This window comes from Pseudorasbora parva, chromosome 17 (assembly GCF_024679245.1).
Source record: "Pseudorasbora parva isolate DD20220531a chromosome 17, ASM2467924v1, whole genome shotgun sequence".
NCBI lineage: Eukaryota > Metazoa > Chordata > Actinopteri > Cypriniformes > Gobionidae > Pseudorasbora > Pseudorasbora parva.
In genome coordinates this window covers 39895060-39918142 of record NC_090188.1, presented here as the reverse complement: position 1 = coordinate 39918142, position 23083 = coordinate 39895060, and the positions used below count along the sequence as shown (strand labels likewise).

Sequence of the window (23083 nt, the reverse complement as noted above, 5' to 3'; positions counted from 1 at the left end):
GAGTGCCTGGAAAACCGCTGGGGAGTTGGAAAGGCCGAAAGGCATGACCAAGTATTCAAAATGCCCCCTGGGGGTGTTAAATGCGGTTTTCCATTCATCCCCCTCCCTGATGCGAACCAAATGATAAGCGTTACGTAAGTCCAACTTCGTGAAGACGGATGCTCCCTGTAACCTCTCGAAAGCTGAAGACATCAACGGCAAAGGATAGGTATTCTTTACCGTGATGTTATTCAGCCCTCGGTAATCAATGCAAGGTCGCAGAGAACCATCCTTCTTCCCCACGAAGAAGAACCCCGCCCCCGCTGGAGAAGAGGAAGGGCGGATGAATTTGGAGGCTAGAGAATCAGAAATATATTTCTCCATGGCCTCCCTCTCTGGAATAGAAAGAGAGTATAGTTTGCCCTTAGGCGGAGACTTACCTGGGAGTAAATCTATAGCACAGTCATAGGGACGATGCGGAGGGAGAGAAGCAGCTCGGGACTTACTGAACACTTCCTTCAGGTCGAGGTACTCCGGAGGCACGTTAGACAGATTCACCGTCTCACTCTGAAAAACAGAACGAGAAACAGACGAACAAGCAGACACCAAACAAGACTCATAACATCTATCACTCCACGCAGACACAGAGTTTTGTCCCCAGTCAACCCTTGGATTGTGTAACTCCAGCCAAGGGTGACCGAGGACAACGGGAGCCAAAGGGGAGTCCAGGATGAAAAATGAAATGCGTTCTGTGTGGTTGCCGGAAGTGATCAGTGTAAGTGGTTCAGTGGTGAATGAAATGTCAGGGAGAACTTGTCCGTTGAGTGCGTTGACAGAAATGGTGTTCTTGAGTGCAATGGTGGGTATGTTGAGTTTATGAACCAGGGCAGAGTCAATGAAGTTACCTTCCGCTCCCGAGTCGAGAAGGGCAAGGCTGGAATAATCCTGAGCTGCCCACAGCAATCTCACCGGCATAACTCTCGGGGGTAGGCAGACGTGGTTCTGGTTGCCGCGATGCGGATGGTGTGTGGGGAATCGGCGGTGGGTCGGGCACAGTGGGACCGACGAGTTGTTGCATCTGTTGGGTCAGCTCGGCCACCCGTGCCACCAAGGTGTGTACTGCCTTTCCTGTGGCAGTTAAGTTCGCCTCCTGCTGGTCCAGTCTCTCGTTGCTGCTGGTCAGTAGGGCGTTGATACTCGCTGAATCCATGGTTGGTCAGAGCGTTCTGTAACGGATTCACAGAGGCAGGATTCAAAAGCAAGTAATTAGTTTATTTGACGGATAGTGTCACAGAAGTCAAAACTCAGAACACTGAAGAAGTCCGGATAAGACAGAGCAGTGAGAGAGGCTCTGTTGGCGACACGGGCAGGCTGTGAGCAGCTGTGACTCGGGAGGTCGGTACAGGTAATCCGGGAAGGGATCCAGCGTTTCACGGAAGGGGGAAACGACAACCAACACGGAGACACAAGGGGAAACATCCAACAACGCTCTGACAAAGACAAGAGAGAAACAGAGAGACTAAATAGGGTGAAGGTGATGAGTTGCAGCTGGTGCAGGTGATCAGCCACAGGTGCGTGATGAGCCAATCCCAGGCTCCGCCCTCACCTACATTCAACACGCACCCAAGAGTGAGACAGGGAATCCATGAACCGTGACAAAAATCAACGTTTTGATATAAAAGGTCATGGTAATATAAGACCTGGTAATATAATAAGGTAATATTATCCTGTAAGTTTCAGAGCTGAAAACTTCCTTGTTAGATAAAGAAAAGTTTTTTATAGACACCAGGCCCAGAAAACGATCGTGTGCTTTATCCTGACGTCACCGGCTGGCGAAACACCGCCTCTACAGAATAATAAGCTCATGTAATTCAGTGGCCACACCCATCGACTCATCGGATTACGCTGGCCAGCAGCAATAAACATGACGAAGAAGATAGCGAGATATTGTGGAAGAACACAGTCGCTGCTTTAGCTTCCTTCGGATCCTAATATTAGGAATGTTTGATACTTCATTTATTTTTAATGAAGTTCCAGCTCACGCGGGGAAGAACATTTGTGTGTTAGCTTCATTTCACCTCAGAATCGTTTGTAAACAAATCTCTTTTTTGTGGATTTGCAGACACAATGTTGTGCCTTCTATATTGGATCCGACAGGAATGGTGCGACACACGTATGTGAGTAAAACGTCTTTTTGTAATAGTAGTCCTGGGACTGTGTGTCTTCCAGATGGGCTACCAAAACGTAAGCCCGTCGGCAGGCGGTGAATCTCAAATAGTGAAATAATATTCCTTTCTTGATCTGTGCGCGCGCACGTGTGTGTGTGTATGTATCGCGCTTATATATATTCGCACCGATCGTGCAGGCGATGTAATACAGAAATAATATAAAATAATATAGGAGAAATAAATCATTGTGTTTGTTTGATAAAGGCGTTTACGAGAATCATTCTGGTTGCCGCTTTCAAATCAATCCCTCCCTGAACTGACAGCGAAGCTGAAGCTCATTAAATATGCAAATCTTATCCAATCCTAGCCGTGGGCGTTTACTTCCAGGTCTCCAGTGGTACGCCCATCAAATCCCAGCATTCAGGAGAGAGCCTCAAAACCAGTGTAGAAAATAGTATATTACTTATTAGTTATGATGTTTTTGAAAGAAAAAACCACACAAACGTCATTAGTTGACCTCAGATAACAGTATAAAAAAATTAAAAAGCCAGTTCATGACATCTTTATTTGACTAAATCTTTCAATTTGCATAAATTCTTTTCTCACTTAGACGCTATGGCCTGGTTACACTGACAGGGCTTAGACTGCACCAGGATTAGGCCTTAGTTCAATTAGGACATTAGAACAAAAGTATTTTATTAACGTGCTTTATGAAAAAACATTATTTACATCTTGGGATAAAACAATGGCACTGATTTTAAAATATCTCAGTGCAAATTGTTTTCAGTTAAAACAGCTCAACCATCAGAGGTGGACAAGTGGAGTATTTTTACTTTCTAAATTTTTAAGTATATACGTTATCAGTGTTTTTCTTTAGAAAACTTTTACTTCACTACAATCATATAATATATAATGTCATACTTTTTACTTAACTACATTTCATTAAAACAAGTTGTTGTTTCCTTACCCTTAATACTTAATTACACTAAAAATGTTGTACTTTCTTACTTGTACTCAAGTAAAACTTTGAATACTTTTACTTGAGTAAAAGTATACAGCACTACATTTTTAATGTAATTAAGTATTTAATGATATTCAATATGAAATGTATTGCTGTAAAAAGTATAATATTATATTTTGGAAGGTTGTTTAGTAAAAGTTTTACAAAGAAGAAGAACACTGATAAAGTTGAAAAACAAAATGACTTGGAAAGTAAAAATACTTGAGTATTGTCCAGCCTCTGTCAAACATGCATTTTAGTCTGGGACTAGCTTAAAGGTGGGGTAAGTCTTATTTCAAAACCGTTTTAGAAAAAGGACACGGGCCGAGTGGAATTTCAATCAATCAATCAATCAATCAATCAACTTTATTTATATAGCGCTTTTACAATCACGATTGTGTCAAAGCAGCTTCACAGTGTCAAACAGGATAATATTGCGACAAAATTAGATTTGGCTGAACAGTCGTACTGGAGAAAACAGTGATGTTATCAGCTTATTTTAATTTATCTTATAGGGACAATGTTGGCAGATCAGTATTATAGTTTATAGAATTAAATAAGACCTAATTCATTTATTTTATTTGTATAATAAGTTGAATAACTTTAATCATATTTTTAGTGTCCCCAACTGAGCAAGCCAAGGCAAAGGCGACAGTGGCAAGGAACCAAAACTCCACCAGGGCATGATGGAGAAAAATAAACCTTGGGAGAAACCAGACTCAGTCGGTGTGCCAGTTCTCCTCTGGCCTATTAACACACCGTGTAAGATTATTATTCTGGCAACCTTACAGGTCGGAAATCATATTAGATTGGAATATTCAAAATTTCAGGGTATCACGGAAGAGACGGGTTTATTTAGGATGGGGCGTCGATTACACAAGAGTATGAATACATGAAAGATCGGAATTATTGCGCCGGAGACGGGTTTTGAGCATGTCGTGCCAGTGAGGCAAATTCGGAGGAGACACCATTTGTCCACCATTTGTCCAATTCCACCATTTGGAATAACAAACTTGTAGCCAATCAGCAGGTATGGCAGGGTTGCTTCAGCACGTGTTTGTATCTCACGTTTGCTTTCGGTTAGGTTTAGGGTAGTGTTTAGTGTTATTTTTTTCAAATGAGAAAGCATTAACCTTTAAGCCCCACTCCCCAACAACCAGCGTGTTTCTGTTTCTGATCAAACTGAACACACTTCTAGCCCCGCCTCCACTCACTGGATGACATCACTTTGAAAGTGTCATGCGAAACGTGCAAGAAGCAACTTCTTTCCAGTCTTTCCAAAGACCCTGTGTTGGATTTAAACAGACATTACAACTAGGACTTGGTCGATCATCGGCACACAATTATTTGGCATTTTTTATTTATATAAATACATTAAAAAAAATTATAATAATATTTTATTTCATAATTAATGTAAATCCAATTCATCTGAAGATAATTCAATCCTCAATAAAACAGCAGCGCATTTGCAAAGCCCAAATTACAGTCGTCAGAAAATAACTTGTTCTTGTTTTGTATCATAATGTTTGATTCTGAAAGAAATATTTTGTTGTTTGAAATGTATGTAATAAGTACTCATACAATTTAATTGTATATTCTATGTACCGTAGTGGCCAAAAGTGATTTCTGGACTAGGAAATCTTCAACTTTTTTTCAAATATTATTTAAAAGCATAATTTGTAAGCATATTGAGTACTGTGCTTAGAGTCGATTGTTTTATTTGTGATGATAACTCAATGAAACATGCCAAATGTTTGTTTGTTTGCCTTTTTTCCACAAATAATTGTTTGTTATAAATACATTAACATGGCTTAGTGCTTTTTTTCTACCCTCATATTGACAATATGTTTCATATGTTTACTCACCCTCAAGTCATTCTAGGTGAATATGACTTTCTTCTCTCTGATGAACAAAATCAGATGTCTAATGTCTAATTATTCGGGGGGACTTGTCTCCCTTAATGTCTATAGTTGTTGCGGCCCTGGAATATGTAAGGTGGTATGGCAGAGGCTGGATATTTTACTATATAAAGTTTTAAATATGGATACTTTTCATACACAAACCCATCGATTCACATCAGAAGGCCTTTATTAACCCCTGAGCCTGGTGGAGCACTTTCATAATGGATAGATGTGCTTTTTTGGGGCTTTAAACTCAATGGACCCCATTCACTCCCCTTATAAAGCTTTGAAATGTCAGGATATATATTAATATATCTCTGAATGTCTGAAAGAAGAATGTCATACACCTAGGATGGCTTGAAGGTGAGTAAATCATAGGCTAGTTTTAATTTTAAAGTGAACCAATCATTTGAAAACAAATATCCCCAACTCCGGACATCACTTTTGGCCCCTGCTGTAAATACATTACTAACTATGCACAACAAATATTTGTGTTAAAGTGACAGCAACAACTGTGTTACATCTACAGTGAAGCGTTTAAATTCCACATGTGGTGCAATGCCTCTCTCAGTACAGAAAAGTGACAAATATCCGGGACATCTCCGTAAGCACGTTGCGAGACATAAAAATGTCCGGGAAGGACATCATGCCACTGCGATCCACTTTGGTTTGGACCGTGTAGGACTTCAGCTCTGTTTTCCCGGTCAGCACAGAGGTATGAATGACAGCGATTCTCGCCTCCTCCTGATAAGCAGCGTCCCTGTCCTTGCCTATAGTGACCTCGAAACTCTGTCCAGGCTTCCAGATCGGGTAGGTGACCGTGAGAGTCTCCAAACGGCGCACTGTGAAGTACTCGAACGGGACAGGGTCGTCAGCGGGCTTACACTGGACCAGCGACAGGTGCCGGATCTCAGAGTTGTTCAGCAGGAGGGCCACATTTAGAGGTGAGGTGTACCACACCGTCAGATGCTTCTTTTGGACTGATGACTGCAGCACTGACAGGTTTCTGCAGCTGCTGCACTCGCTGGAGTTCATCTTCTCACAGAAGCCTGGATCCTGCGCACACGTGCACATGTAGACGTTGCGCTCGGTCACGTAGGCCACCTTGAATTCAGAGCGCAGGAGGGCAGGCGAGGCGAGCCACAGTATGCAGTACAGCACTGCCAAACTCATCTGAATGCACAGGATCATCTCTGAAAGGGATTCTTTAAGACCTGCATGTGCTGGAAGGAAGAATTATGGTTCAGTGGAGGAGTTATTGTTCAGACAAATAGCACTAGTCATGGCTCTGTTCAAGATCTAGTGAGCTGCATTGTGTCTGCTGACAGCTAAAATAAGTTACGATTTGCAGCGCTCTTCTTACAAACACACATGGGATGGGAGATTTAAAATACTGATTTCAATAGAATCCCCTATGTAGGGCACTGTCTGATCATTCCCTATCCCCTATATAGTGCACTGTCTGATCATTCCCTATCCCCTATATAGGGCACTGTCTGATCGTTCCCTATCCCCTATATAGTGCACTGTCTGATCGTTCCTTATCCCCTATATAGGGCATTGTCTGATCGTTCCCTATCCCCTATATAGGGCACTGTCTGATCGTTCCCTATCCCCTATGTAGGGCACTGTCTGATCATTCCCTATCCCCTATATAGGGCATTGTCTGATCGTTCCCTATCCCCTATATAGGGCACTGTCTGATCGTTCCCTATCCCCTATGTAGGGCACTGTCTGATCATTCCCTATCCCCTATATAGGGCATTGTCTGATCGTTCCCTATCCCCTATATAGGGCACTGTCTGATCGTTCCCTATCCCCTATATAGTGCACTGTCTGATCGTTCCCTATCCCCTATGTAGGGCACTGTCTGATCATTCCCTATCCCCTATATAGGGCATTGTCTGATCGTTCCCTATCCCCTATATAGGGCACTGTCTGATCGTTCCCTATCCCCTATGTAGGGCACTGTCTGATCATTCCCTATCCCCTATATAGGGCATTGTCTGATCGTTCCCTATCCCCTATATAGGGCACTGTCTGATCGTTCCCTATCCCCTATATAGTGCACTGTCTGATCGTTCCCTATCCCCTATGTAGGGCACTGTCTGATCATTCCCTATCCCCTATATAGTGCACTGTCTGATCGTTCCCTATCCCCTATATAGTGCACTGTCTGATCGTTCCCTATCCCCTATATAGGGCACTGTCTGATCGTTCCCTATCCCCTATATAGTGCACTGTCTGATCGTTCCCTATCCCCTATATAGTGCACTGTCTGATCGCTCCCTATCCCCTATGTAGTGCACTGTCTGATCGTTCCCTATCCCCTATGTAGTGCACTGTCTGATCGTTCCCTATCCCCTATATAGTGCACTGTCTGATCGTTCCCTATCCCCTATGTAGTGCACTGTCTGATCGTTCCCTATCCCCTATATAGTGCACTGTCTGATCGCTCCCTATCCCCTATATAGTGCACTGTCTGATCGTTCCCTATCCCCTATATAGTGCACTGTCTGATCGCTCCCTATCCCCTATATAGTGCACTGTCTGATCGCTCCCTATCCCCTGTATAGTGCACTGTCTGATCGCTCCCTTTCCCCTATATAGTGCACTGTCTGAATCGTTCCCTAACCCCTATATAGTGCACTGTCTGAATCGTTCCCTATCCCCTATAAAGAGCACTGTCTGATCGTTCCCTATCCCCTATATAGAGCACTGTCTGATCGTTCCCTATCCCCTATATAGAGCACTGTCTGATCGTTCCCTATCCCCTATATAGTGCACTGTCTGATCGTTCTCTATCCACTATTTAGTGCACTGTCTGATCGTTCCCTATCCCCTATATAGAGCACTGTCTGATCGTTCTCTATCCCCTATATAGAGCACTGTCTGATCGTTCTCTATCCCCTATATAGAGCACTGTCTGATCGTTCCCTATCCCCTATTTAGTGCACTGTCTGATAGTTCCCTATTCCCTGTATAGTGCACTGTCTGATCGTTCCCTATCCTCTATATAGAGCACTGTCTGATCGTTCCCTATCCCCTATATAGTGCACTGTCTGATCCGTTCCCTATCCCCTATATAGTGCACTGTCTGATCGCTCCCTATCCCCTATATAGTGCACAGTCTGATCGTTCTCTATCCCCTATATAGTGCACTGTCTCATCGTTCTCTATCCCCTATATAGTGCACTGTCTGATCGTTCCCTATCCCCTATATAGTGCACTGTCTGATCGTTCCCTATCCCCTATTTAGTGCACTGTCTGATCATTCCCTATCCCCTATATAGTGCACTGTCTGATCGTTCCCTATCCCCTATATAGTGCGCTGTCTGATCGTTCTCTATCCCCTATATAGTGCACTGTCTGATCGTTCTCTATCCCCTATATAGTGCACTGTCTGATCGTTCTCTATCCCCTATATAGTGCACTGTCTGATCGTTCTCTATCCCCTATATAGTGCACTGTCTGATCGTTCTCTATCCCCTATATAGTGCACTTATTCCCTATATAGTGCACTGTCTGATCGTTCCCTATCCCCTACATAGTGCACTGTCTGATCGTTCTATATCCCCTATATAGTGCACTGTCTGATCGTTCCCTATCCCCTATATAGTGCACTGTCTGATCGTTCTCTATCCCCTATATAGTCCACTGTCTGATCGTTCCCTATCCCCTATATAGTGCACTGTCTGATCGTTCCCTATCCCCTATATAGTGCACTGTCTGATCGTTCTCTATCCCCTATATAGTGCACTGTCTGATCGTTCTCTATCCCCTATATAGTGCACTGTCTGATCGTTCTCTATCCCCTATATAGTGCACTGTCTGATCGTTCTCTATCCCCTATATAGTGCACTGTCTGATCGTTCTCTATCCCCTATATAGTGCACTGTCTGATCGTTCCCTATCCCCTATATAGTGCACTGTCTGATCGTTCCCTATCCCCTATATAGTGCACTGTCTGATCGTTCTCTATCCCCTATATAGTGCACTGTCTGATCGTTCCCTATCCCCTATATAGTGCACTGTCTGATCGTTCTCTATCCCCTATATAGTCCACTGTCTGATCGTTCTCTATCCCCTATATAGTGCACTGTCTGATTGTTCTCTATCCCCTATATAGTGCACTGTCTGATCGTTCTCTATCCCCTATATAGTGCACTGTCTGATCGTTCCCTATCCCCTATAAAGTGCACTGTCTGATCGTTCTCTATCCCCTATATAGTGCACTATGCGCCATGTAGAAAACCGTAAATCTGTGAACAAGTGACTGATTTTAGCCGCAGCTTCAGCGTCTAGTTATAACGTAGATTCAGATTGTAGAAAGCATTTGACTGGACAGAAAATCTTGCGTGCTGAAATGCGGAGGGATGTCATTAAAATGATTGATCCAAAATGGCTGAAGTGAGAGACTGTACATTTTGAACATTTATATCTTTTAAATGTGAATTTTGTCTTTGTTTTGGAGCCACATTAGCTTACAGATAACAGTGAGGCTAACATATTCATACTAAAAGAACTTCAGGTTCATTTCATGGGGACTTTAAGAATCTCAAAAGGAAGCAGAATGGTTCCCCTTTTGGAAACACCCAGAGTGTGACTTAACATTCTGTCAGGCAGCTAGTTAGCACAGAGTTTTAGAACAGAGCCAATTCTTCAAATCTTTACATGTGAAAGAACTGCAACCCACCAGATCGTTTCAGAGAAGCGTGAGAAGGTGTAGTCAGCCAATGCAAGATGTAGAGAGGACTATAAAGCAGCCTCAGCCCTCTGAAGGTCTGATGTGCTGCCCGCAGTGAGCAGTGCCATGGTTTAAGGGGACCGTTTGAGCTGTCGTCTCAGCCGGCTGAAAAAAACCACAACATCCAGGAGAACATGGTGAACACTGTCCATCAGGACACATCTGAGACGGTCAGCATGAAGAGGGCCACATGACAAGTCTGACCATTAACCATGGGTTAACCACGATTTCTGAACTCTCAGTACAATGGGGTTCTAAACTCAATAAAGATCACTTCATGACAAAAATATGAAAGCTTGTTTCCGTACATAATAAAAAATATACATGGTAATTGCGAGAGGTAACACATTTCTGAGTCATTCAAAATTGTGGGGGGAATCAGATTTGCAAGAAGAAGAAAAAAATCTAAATGGCAATAGATATTTCAGAATTGCAAGAAAAAATAATTGCAAAAACTAAATCAGATTTGTGAGAAAAAAAAGTTTTTACCATTTTAAAATTTTTACCTTTTAATAAAAAGTAATGACATTTTTTTTTTTTTTCAGAATCAAGCTTCCAGACAACACGGTTCTATATAAGGAGAAACGTCTTAAAATATTGCATAAAACTTTCATATTTAATTTTTTTTTTTTTTTTTTTTCTAGTGATAAAGTATATTTATGAGCTGTTTAATTAATACAATTTAAAGAATTACAAAAATATGAAATCATTAAAACTAGATCCATAAAATGACCCCATGATGGAAACCTCTAAAAGGTTTCACATTTGAAGACAGAACCCTAAATAGCAGCTCTAACAAAAAAACACAACAGCTTTACCTTTTTATCAGCTCTGTCTGGCTACTTCAGCCCTGAGGTTTCGGTTCTATGAGCTAGACTCTCACAAACATTCCTCAGCACCAGTCCTGATTGGCTGGCTTCTTCCTCCAGAGTCTTAAACTATGCTCTAGTTTCTTATTATGCAACAAATCTGGCCGGAGGTGACCCGCCGTCAGCAAGCACTATTTATCCTGCCTGGTCCAGAACGCAGGCGGCTGTCCTCCATTTTCTCTCCTGAATAACAGCAGGGTGTGTTCACACTTCATCAGCGTGTCAGAGCTCGTACTTTCCATCTCACCTTCTCGCACAGAGCAAACGGTGTAAACATTATTCATTCTCAACTAGCATCGCTCCTTACATCCTTTTAGCTCTGAATAAAGGATCTACATAGTGCACCCATTCATAAAGCTTCTCATTACAGTCTTTCTCCATTCCTGGCAGCGGTGCCTCTGCTGACTCACTGTTTCCTCCAGTTAATCTAAGCTAAGAAACACATCTGTCTTGTCATAAGATAATTCCCAAGGCAGCTATTGGCATGTGTTGTTAAAGTGGTCAGATTGTCTTTAGATAAACACTGTCCACATATGGCTTTTATAACACTAAGACTTGACTTTCTGAGTGCTGAAAGGTTCACAGCAAGTCACGTTTAAACAAAGAAAGAGCAGAAAACGGCATACCTGTTTGTGGTTGTCATGCCGAGAGGCAGCCGAGCACATGTCCATCTCACCGTCCGCTCGTCTGAGGATCTCTCAGATCATTCATGGACCGCGGGGTTGGGCTTATACCGGATCCACAGAGCCTCAAGACGGTGTCCTCAGCATCTTGCTATGCATGAGCAGCTAAGCCAAGAGGAAAATGTTAACTGGAACAATGTGAGACGGCCAATAAAAAATATGAGTCAAGCGCAGATGCCTGGACCATGACCATAAAAGCCTGAGCGTGAAGCAGGACGGGTGAGCTTTGCTGAAGAGCTGGAAATCTAAGCACTGAATGAAGCTTTATTGAAGAACAATGTATGAATTGTTGTGAACATGTATAGATGGTGAACTATGTATTTGATGTATGAAAGTTCTTCGTATGAAGAATGAAGGTTCTTTAAAGAGATTTAAGGACGCTGATTTTTAAAGACAGCTGTCTGACTCTGAGATGGCGAACGAGAACGTGGTTTGTGTCACATTATTAGCTGTTTGATTACTCAGTCAAGCCAAAGGCTAAACAGATCAACTGCTATTATGTGTCCAACACTGGGAGCGATACATCAAAAGCATCCCCATTTTGATACATCGATAGCCTAGAAATCTAGGCGCACCCTAGCGGCAGCAAATCTAATGTGCCGCGAGTATCTAGCAACTCTCAATACACTTCTGAGCTGTAAAAGCCAAACTCTGGTTGGGCCAATCACATCGTGTATAGAGTCGGTGGGCGGGGCTTAACATAATGACAGCAGAGTTGCGTTTGCGTGCTTCTAGTAAACACAGAAACTGGCGAACGGCGGTCTTTCGAATCAGCTTTGACCGCAACTCTGGAAGACTTGGAGTTAAGCTTTTCTCTAAAAAAAGAACAAAGAACGGCACTGAAGTCATTCTTACGAATGGAAGATGTGTTCGGAGTTTTGCCGACCGGATACGGTGAATGTTTAATCTGTCAATTAGCTCTGTTTCACCTCCGTTGCTCTGGTTGGTGTAGCGATATCCAATTGCATGCAGAGGGAGTTTGAAAGACAACCGTTTATCCCGCCCCTCGGATTGAGCTGTCAATGGTGAGTTTCCAGACCAAACTTCTTGATGTGGGTCCGGCTTGTCAGGCTAATACATCGAGCCTGAATAATCCACTCTTCCTCTTCTTCTGTGTCTGCTTCAAACATAGACCCTGCTTACACCTGGGGCCTGTACCATGAAGCCGGTTTAGCAGGTTAGCCAGATAAGTTTAAGCTTAGTTTGTGCCAATCCTGGGTTTTAGGTACCATTAAAGTGGTTTGGCTTTTAGCTGTGTTCATCACCACTTACGCTCCATGGCTAACCTGCTCTGGGGCAGGTTATGTTCTGGATATGAGATCTCAAACTGAAACTGGACCAATCAGCTGTGAGTAAAGGGACACACCTCTGATGCAATAAAGCCACTCCCCCTGTTTCTACTTCAAATTAAAGGTCACCACATAGCAAATGGTTTTTAAAGACTAAAGAGTCTGGCTTTTAACAATGCTTATTTATAATAAAAAAAATAGTTTTGAATCATTTAGATATAATTTATGTAATTATTATACCCTTAATCAATTACACATTTATCATTTTAGTTCATCAATTTTTAATAGGCACTTTGTTAAAATTAATATAAATAGCCTACATAAAGTCATACAAATAAGTTTAAAATCAATAAAAAGAAGTTTACGGAGCTTAAATGTTCAATTTTCTCAATTTATCAACTAAACTAACTTCATAACTTTTACTTGCATTGACATATAATATTGTTTCTTTACTTGTCCTCTTAGACAGCTCTTTTCTTCTTGCTGTGTACATTTTTTTTAATTCTTAATATTTTTCTCTCATGTAATAATCTGAAGAAGAGAGAAAAATCCACAGCGTGTGATTGGCTCTTCACTGCTGATGTCACAGCGTGTGATTGGCTCTTCACTGCTGATGTCACAGCGTGTGATTGGCTGTTCACTGCTGATGTCACAGCTAAACTCCTGAACTCAGGATCAAAGCCTGAGTTGACAGAGCAAGCTGATGATCAGCATCATGGGACCAACAAAGCCTGAATAGATTGGTTTGGTTTTGTCAACTCAAAACGAATCCTGTAACCCTGAGTTTGTTAAACTACCATCATGGTACAGGCCCCTGGTGTTAAGATGCATTTTGGTCGTTTGGATCACAAGTCGACGCTAAACACAGGTGTAAACAGGGTTTAAAATACTTTGAGCTTGTCCACTTTCAATCACTTCCAAGGGCCCTATCGTACATCTGACACAATGCGACAAAAGCCGCGACAGATGTCTGTTGCTATAGTTTCAACCCGACACAGTTCTCATTTTCACTTCCAGCTCTACGTTGTTTAAATAGCAAATGCACTGGTGTATCTGTTCACCCATGGGCGTGTGGTCTAAACCAGGTGTGTTCAGGAGCACTGTTGGTGTGTTTGCTATTTTGAGAAACTGAAAACGACAATTTTATTGAAATTTTGAAAATTGACAATGAAATTTTATTGCACCATTGAACAACCCAAACGTGCTCTAAAGTCAACAGTGCAGTATTTTTTGTGTGTTTTAAATGTGTGCCTATAGGCGGTGCACAATGCACATACACTTATTACACACACTGGGACACACAGCAGCACACACACATTTTTACATATTAAAAATGAAAGGATTCCTCTCTGGAGAAGCGTTCAGTCTTTCTGCTCACATGTAAAAAGTGATTCCTCCATGGTGCGAGCGCAACTAACTTTCAAAGGCAATGACAGCTGGAGACTGAAGTTTGATTTAAAGAGGAAAAACGTCCCAAAGCTCAATTATCTCACACCATTCCTGATTTCTAACACACACTCACAGCTGGTCGGCTGGTCTTGTGTCTGTCAGAACAGAAATGAAAACTGATGTGTTTTTCTGTTGTCTGTGTGTGTTCAGATGTACATTTCATAAACCTATTTTGTTCATTGGATCGAAAGATCTGACAAAGCCCATACATTTCCCCGCCCATAGACCCTCCACTTGAAGAAATCAGGACAGAAGGGATTGAAAGTGGACAAAAGAGACAGATTAAAACTCGTCTACTTGTGATCCGATCAACCAAAACGCATCTTAATACCAGGTGTAAACAGGGCCATATGGCTAAATTGAGTAGCATTTACTACAGTTGACCGAGTGGGTCTCTGAGCTGCTATGAGTGAGTGGAGGCGGGGCTAATATGCATACGGGGTAGCGTGTGAGAAGCTAAATGTAATAATACAGGCTACATTTAAAAAATGTCATAATGCAAGACATTTTAAAGGTGCACTATGTAGTATTTTTGCAGTAAAATATCCAAAAACCACTAGGCCAGTGTTATATATTTTGTTCAGTTGAGTACTTACAATATCCCAAATGTTTCCAACTATTTGTAAATTGTGAGAAAATTGCTATTTTAGCTAAAGACCGGGACGTTTCAGCATAGCGTCTGAGGGAGTCGCCTGTCAATCGTGTCACATCTGCGCTACCCTCGGTTTCGGCTTTTATTTGGCAGGAGCGCTTTACTCTTAGCAGTGTGAACAAGTGAACGCACGGAGTAACGTCATAACATCGTTTTGAACACACTTAAATGTATCTAATATGATAAACAGAGCTGCATTACCTCATAATCATAACCGGAAGAGCGGATCTGTGCAGGCGCCCGGCGACTGTGTCCCGTCCCGTCATAATAAAAGTCCCGGTGTTTGCTTGTGTAACAATCGCTCCAGCAGCCGTGCTCAGCTCCACAACACTCGGTCCTGCTCTGCTTTAGACTACAGTAACGTTAATAACCGCATGCATGAATGTGATTTCTGCCAAAGTCCTATTTTCCACCGGCTGTGAGGTGAAGACCACATGTCCCAAGATACTGCGCTCACACTTGGGGTCATCAAACTACGCATTTGTTAAGAATAGACGCCCTCCAGTGAACGGAAAGTTGCATAGTGTTAGCCTGACGTGGTTATACTCAATTCTAGTCAGAATGTGAGTCTGAAACTGCTCCATTGGGCTGTGATTATGGGGCGTGTTTCAACCGAACCAGGAAAGACATCAATTGGATAGACCTTTAGGTCCTTTCCTGGTTCAGTTGAAACACGCCTCATAATCACAGACCAATGGAGCAGACTAATCTGAGCAACGAAGCGACACATTGTCAAATGTCAACAGACAGAGCTCAATTGACAGAGCCCCCCCCCCCCCCCCCCCCCCCCCCGAGAAGCTATTGTTTAGGGCTAGTAGTTGGCGGATTTTGTTGTAAAAACTTGGCAACCCTGTCTGCACACGTGCTGGAATAAACGATCTTTGCCGGTGTTGTAAAAAATTAAAGAATTTATTGATACACAGAGTACTTACCCAACATGATCATCATCTTTGAGAGAAATTATGAAGGTGAATGCAGATACAAACAAGCTCTCCGTTTAGGATTCGAGTAAATATAGTCCAAGCCCTTTTGATGACGTGATTAGGTTACTGTTGATCATCTGTCCGTCATCGTCTAAAGCCCCGCCCTGATGATTTCATTGGTCCAAACAGTTTCTGTTCAGAGATAATTACTCCTCTATTGAGCGAGGCCAGACCGAACTGCCCGACCTAAAAAATGTGTGGGCGGGGCTAAGTTCGGCTGGCATCCAGGGGTGCGTTTCCCAAAAGCATCGTTAGCCAACTATGGTCGCAAGTTCAGTCGTTACCAACGTAGTTCAAAGATTCAGTGTTTCCCGAAACCATAGTTCTAACGAACATTCGCAAACTGCATCGCAAATTTGTGTCGTTGGAACGACAGCTCTCCACCTGTGGTTAGAGTCATAGTTCGTTGTTATTTTGCTGTGTCGACGTCCTTGATTGCGCCGCACCTGGGTCTGTGTTCTATTCAGAGTTATCGACCCTGTGCCCTAGAAGATTTAGAAGATTTCACCATCCACTTTGAGTGGTTTAAAAGACTTAAAGTTGTGGTTTAAGTTTATCACATAAATTGCCTTTTTATTATTATTACAAATTCAGTTTGAAACTATATAGAAGCGTGGCCTTCGCGATTATTCTCCCTTCGAAGTGCCCTCTGAAAGCATTAATCTTGCCGATTAGAACGCAGCCATTGTTTCATTTGTGCAAAGAAACGGGGAGTCTGTCAAGTGGGTTATCTTTGTTTAATGTCTCATATAACAATATTGTAAAACAGTGTGTTAGAGGTTTTCACTTATATAAAATGTTAACACTCAGATTACAGTATTTCAATAGTAAATTAATTTTAAATTTTAAATGAATGTACCTAAAGGAACAAAAAAATGTATAAATGAGTAATTTTTTTTTTTACAGAATTAGAATATAGAATACTCTCTACATATGTGTTTGTGTGTGAATACATACATACATACACATATATATATAAATAGGGAGAGAGAGAGAGAGAGAGAGAGAGAGAGAGAGAGAGAGAGAGAGAGAGAGAGAGAGAGAGAGAGAGAGAGAGAGAGAGAGAGGGTGTATGTATATCTGCATGTTAAAAAAGTTTTTTTTAAATGTTTTTAAGTGTTCATTTAATACATATCGGCAAAGAAACCAAATATTTAACCGAAATTATGTCACATTAAACAAATGGTTTAAACTGCAGTGGTGACTGAATGCTGTACAGGTGACAGGACGTATGGGTAAAGAGGACATGTCTCCAGCAGCCAGCTATAACCAAAGCCATGACCCTCTTCAGCAACCTGCAAACTGCAGAAGTGGCCCACACAAAAGAGTCATGTGTACTTCTATCATCCACCCATTAGGCCATCACCCATCACCTCCATACATTTCCAACAGCATAATAATGCAGTGTAGCTAACAACTGAATTTAAAGCATTGTTTCTTCTTATTGCCCTCTGAAGATGTGAAGCCTGATGTTGAAGGGCCAGACTGGAGAGGGTCTGATGTTGGAGGCCTGGCCTTTGAAGGCAAAGGCCTGGTTGATGCACATGAATCCATATCTCCAAGGATCCTTCCATTGCACCAGGCCCCAGGATGGCCAAAACTGTGTCTACCTCTGTAGGGACAGGAGGAACTGAACTGATACCCCATCGGTCTTGTTTGCTTCCCTCTTACGTGCTGCAGCCCTCTGTTTTTTCACACTTGCAAAGTCCTTCCACTTATTCCTGACTTTGTCTGGGCTTTGTCCATATCCATAGCTAGCACCGTTTATTTTCTAAGTGATTTCTGGCCAGATTTTATTTTTTTCAGCATTTGTAATGCTATTTTTCAGCTTTGAAAATAGCTGGACTTAACTATATTCCACAACCTTCTCGAAAAGAACTGCAATTTTAAGCATTGAAAATTGGGGTTTTCGTGTCATTTTCATTAACACGTCAGAATGGCAAGAAGACAAAAATGGGAAAGATTGAGCAAAATAAGCAATCCACAACCGCGCATCACAGTTTTTCAAAACCCAATAATTTCACAATTTATTTATCTGAAATTGTGAAATTATTGACATTGGGATCAGAAAAGAGCACATTTTAACTCTTTGTGTGTATAATGTATTGCAGAACAAACAAATCATTCAATATTACAAGACTCCTACGTAACGTCATTTCAAAAGCTTAATTCGAGTCGAAGAAAAGAGAAAATAAAACCAAGTTATGTGCTCATGTCTCCAGTCAGCCATTAGATCGAAGAAGAAGAAGAACGACGGCTCATACCGACGTAGTTTGAACTATGGATCTGCGACACAGGTACCATGGTTTCGGGAAACAGTCGTGACTAGGTCGTTCGTTTTCACAAAGATGCATCGTACTATGGTGGTTAATCTGCGAGCTACGTCGTTGTACGGGAAACGCACCCCAGGCTAGCATAGTGCACCTTTAAAGTGAACTGGTGAATGTAAAACTGAGGTTAAAATAGTGTTTCAAATCAGTCAAAGGACCTTATACATTTTGTAAAATTTAAACAAAAATCTTGGTCATGGGCACGTATAAATGTTATCTGAAACAGAGTCAAATTCAACTCTACAGGAGTGAAATTAACACTTCTGTTTTTACTGTGTAGCATTTCGGCAGAACTGCCCACAAACAAGCTTTCTACTCATATCATGCAATGAATCACATGAACTTTGCCTTTTCTTTTCTTTTTTTTGGAGTGCAATACATTAAACGACCAGAGGAGGAATCCTCCTTTTTTACAGAAGCAGTAGGTGTTACAGACCAAACAGGACACAAATATGTCAAAAAATGATGCAGCGCAACAAGACACGGGCTAGTGGGTTTGTTATGTGAAGTGGAAAGTTATTGAAAGTTTCCACTGTTGCCCAGGAGAAAATATGCAGTTCACTAAAACACATGTTGTGCTGTGTGTTTTCACACATATAGGGTATATGTCACTAGAAAGTTTTAAGCAAATATGCAACATTCAAAAATATCAATCATTTTGATAATTGATGAATTGTATTATATGAATTGTATAACTACATTTGACTATTTTTGTATAACTACATTTGACTATTTCGCATTTTTGTGAAAGGTTGATAATAGCAATGGAGTTAGAAAGTGACAGTGTTCTTATGTTGTTCATTCTTTCTAAGTGCCTGCAAGAGAATGTACATTTCTACATTTCACTGTAACTATCTGATTACACTGTATTTCTACATTCCAACTAACTCTCATTAGAGTATTCGCAGACTGTTCAGGTTAGTAGAATAAGTTGACATGCACTTTACATGCAAAGTTACTTACACTAATCAGGCATAACATTATGACAGGTGAAGTGAATTACACTGATGATCTCTTCATCGTGGCTCCTGTCAGTGGGTGGGATATATTAGGCAGCAAGTGGACATTTTGTCCTCAAAGTTGATGTGCTAGAAGCAGGAAAAATGGGCAAGTGTAAGGATTTGAGCGAGTTTGGCCAAATTGTGATGGCTAGACGACTGGGTCAGAGCATCTCCAAAACTGCAGCTCTTGTGGGCTGTTCCCGGTCTGCAGTGGTCAGTATCTATTAAAAGTGCTCCAAGAGGAACAGTGGAGAACCGGCCACAGGGTCATGGGCGGCCAAGGCTCATTGATGCACGTGGGGAGCGAAGGCTGGCCCGTGTGGTCCGATCAAACAGACGAGCTACTGGAGCTCAAACTGCTCCAGAAGTTAATGCTGGTTCTGATAGAAAGCTGTCAGGATACTCAATGCTGATCCCTGACCCCGTCGAAAGCACCAACAGTGGCACGTGAGCATCAGAACTGGACCACAGAGCAATGGAAGAAGGTGGCCTGATCTGGTGAATCACGTGGATGGCCAGGTGTGTGTGTGTGTGTGGCTTCCCTGGAGAACACATGGCACCAGGATGCACTATTGGAAAAAGGCAAGCCAGTGGAGGCAGTGTGATGCTTTGGGCAATGTTCTTACTTTGACATACACCACCTAGCATTGTTGCAGATTCACCCTTTCATGGAAACAGTATTTCCTGGTGGCTGTGGCCCTTCCAGCAGGATAAGGCTCCTGCCACAAAACAAAAATGGTTCAGGAAGTGTTTGAGGAGCACAATGACTTTGAGGTGTTGACTTTGGTTATGATCTCAATCCAATCGAGCATCTGTGGGATGTGCTGAACAAACAAGTCTGATCCATGGAGGCCCCACCTCACAACTTACAGGACTTAAAGGATCTGATGCTAACATCTTGATTCTAGATACCACAGCACACCTTCAGGAGTCTGGTGGAGTTCACTCCTCGATGGGTCAGGCCTGGTTTGGCGGCAAAAGGGGGACCGACACAACATTAGGAAGGTGGTCATAATGTTATGATCGGTGTATAGTCAGTAGAATGTCTGTTGGAGAGCATCAAAATATGAGTTAGCAGATATTTTCTAATCCTTTACAGTAAATAATTAATGACCAGGTGTCATGTTTTGCTGATAGGAATAATGCTGAAATTTAACCTCGACAGAAGTTCAGTCTGAGAGCAGACAGAGTTGCCAGTTTGGGAGCATGCAGCAAAAGCAAAAAAGTGGCTCAGTAAACCATATCCCATTCCCACAGTCATGGATAATATTTCTGTATAATATTTAAGCGATACCTAAACATCAGTATGACATATTCGTTTACATTTTTTTACATATAGCTGTGCAAAGAAATTCATATTTTGATTCATATATTAATAAATTCATATATTCATCTTTGATCCTGAGAAAGAAAAAGACAGTCATTTGAAAACTTGTGTTATTCTTTGTTCAAGTTCCCATTTTCAAATGTTAAGCCTGAATGTGGTTCCTCGTGCAGTAAATAAAATGCTGAAATGTGCACAAATTCTGTGGCTGTGGTGGCACGGATGTGACAAATGTGAGAACTAAATGTTCAGAAATTGGAGAGGAAATCAGCTCGTACACTTCAGGGACACAGAAGAAAAAAATACTCCCAATTCAACTTGAAAGCTTAAGTTCAGTAAAATCACATCTGCTTTACGAGTCATGACTTAAAAAGAAAAGTTGACCATGGTGACCAAAAAAAACGTTGTGGCTTATTGGTCATATAATTTTCTTTACAAAGATAGTTGAAATGCAGAGATGTGGAGCGGGGCACAGCCTAACGCGGGGTTAGTTATATAACACACACGGTTTAAAACTTTCCACACACGCCAGGATGATGAAACGTGTATTTACTCGTTGCTATATCAACATTATTCAGAGAAATCTTTTTTTTTTAAGTCAAAATTAAAAAGTCTTTTGAAGATATCACTGAACATTTATTTAACCATAGCAAAAAAACATTTCTCACTGAAGTTTATTTTTCATCTCTATTTTTTTTTTTGTGTTTATTTAAAATAAGACAAATCTGATATTACTGTAATCTTCGGGGAGGCCGGGGATGATTGTAACATTTACCTTTCTGTCTATATCTCAGAGAACTTTTAAGCCAGTGTGTTCAAAATGTGATTCAAACTAGTTACAAGTGTCTGCTGTGAGATAACTATTATCTTTGCAACACAAACAGAAAATACATGGTTTAGTTTAAAACACGAGGAGTGAAATGTTACAGTTCACCCCATAGTCTGGGTTAGGTGTAACATACCCTGAGATGTAACATTATGAAATATGGATTATGGCAAAAATATATATTTGTAAAGCTTTTTATTCAAAACTAGCTTTTCAATATAACGTATGTGTGTCACTCTCAGTCATAGTAATTGAACATAATAAATTGAACTTTAACAAACATGCTTACACACATAATGCTTGTGTTCCTGTCAGTCATAGCATTAGCCATAGAAAAATATTGCAATTAAACACGTGTGTGTGATTGTTAACACAATGTGTGTGTGTGTGTGTGTGTGTGTGTGTGTGTGTGTGTGTGTGTGTGTGTGTGTGTGTGTGTGTGTGTGTGTGTGTGTGTGTGTGTGTGTGTGTGTGTGTGTGTGTGTGTGTGTGTGTGTGTGTGTGTGTGTGTGTGTGACCTGGTAATCCCTACGTTATGGGGACAAAATGTCCCCACAAAGATGGCAATATCCGAAATCCTTGTCCTTGTGGGGACATTTTTAGGTCCCCATGAGGAAAACATCTTATAAAATCACACAGAAGGAGTTTTTTTGAGAAAGTAAAAATGCAGAATGTTTCCTGTGATGGGTAGGTTTAGGGGCAGGGGCAGTGTAAGGGGATAGGATGTCCAGTTTGTACAGTATGAAATCCATTACGCCTATGGAAAGTCCCCAAAAAACATGAAAACACGACATGTGTGTGTGTGTGTGTGTGTGTGTGTGTGTGTGTGTGTGTGTGTGTGTGTGTGTGTGTGTGTGTGTGTGTGTGTGTGTGTAAATCTGAGCCTCATTGGTCTGTCACCGCTCGTCAATGTCAAAATATTTGAGAAAACCAATCAAATCAGAGTAGGCGGGCTTTATGTTCACACAGAAACTGCTGAGGCCATGAGCGCGAATTTTAGCAGCACAACTCGACAACCTAAAGTGAGAGAAATGTAAGCAGTTGAAATAAACATTTATGTTTGACAGCTGCTGCTGCTGCTTTAAGTTAGAAATGTTAAACAATAGACAAAAATATTCAGGCAAATGAATAATCATGTCTAATTTCGTCATTTTGAGTTGAAAATATGCCTGTGATTCATATTCATGTAGCCTAGGCCTAATTAACGAACCTATAAATATTATCAAAGCCATTTTCATCAGATTAGGCATAATGATAATAAATGTGTATATATTGTAAATTAATATAATTCCATTTGTAACCTTCAGTAAATAAAAAAAAATTCTCAGTTTTTTTCAGTATTGGGCATATTAGCCTTGAATGTGTTTATATAGTGAATTAATTTAATAAACTTAGACTTTAATAAACAGTAGATTTGTTGTTAGCTATAAATTGTATTCAATTGTAAATGGTAGATAATTAGAGATAAGTCAAAATAAACTTTTTGGTGATGAAATATGTTGTTCAAACAAACTTTTGACTTCTTTCTTTAATAACTATAACATAATACTTTTACTTTCAGTACTTGTGTAAGTATTTTTTTAAACAAACTACTTGCAATACTTAAGTACAAAAAATGTTGAATACTTTTGTACTTCTACTTAAGTGTGGAGCTTAAAGAGGACTTCAACTTCTACTCAAGTCACTTTTTTGATAGAGCACTTGTACTTTTACTCAAGTCTTGGTCTCTATACATCTCTGAACTGGGATGGAGATCACACTCAGAGCTCAGCTCAGCTACAGGCACTCATTTAAACAGAGATATGGTGAGCAATGTAAGTCTTTTAACTTCTCAAATTAATTTCTATGAAAGTTAAGCTTGCAAAGGCATGAACTGAAACAC

General features: G+C 41.2%; 1 protein-coding gene across 2 annotated transcripts; it reads right to left on the bottom strand.

The window, feature by feature from the left end:
• Positions 1 to 3078: 3078 nt before the first annotated feature.
• si:ch73-52p7.1 (uncharacterized protein LOC100321084 homolog) lies at positions 3079 to 11565 on the bottom strand. 2 transcript variants are annotated; one of them, XM_067421120.1, is made up of 3 exons: positions 11291 to 11565; positions 9745 to 9900; positions 3079 to 6271 (listed from the first exon to the last, which is right to left on the bottom strand). In XM_067421120.1, exon 3 carries the CDS (start codon positions 6237 to 6239, stop codon positions 5616 to 5618), a length of 624 nt encoding a protein of 207 aa, XP_067277221.1. In that variant the 5' UTR covers positions 6240 to 6271; positions 9745 to 9900; positions 11291 to 11565; the 3' UTR covers positions 3079 to 5615. The 2 variants fall into 2 exon arrangements, with proteins under 2 accessions (XP_067277221.1, XP_067277222.1); XM_067421121.1 differs by lacking the exon at positions 11291 to 11565 and adding an exon at positions 10614 to 11061.
• Between the last annotated feature and the right edge of the window lie 11518 nt (positions 11566 to 23083).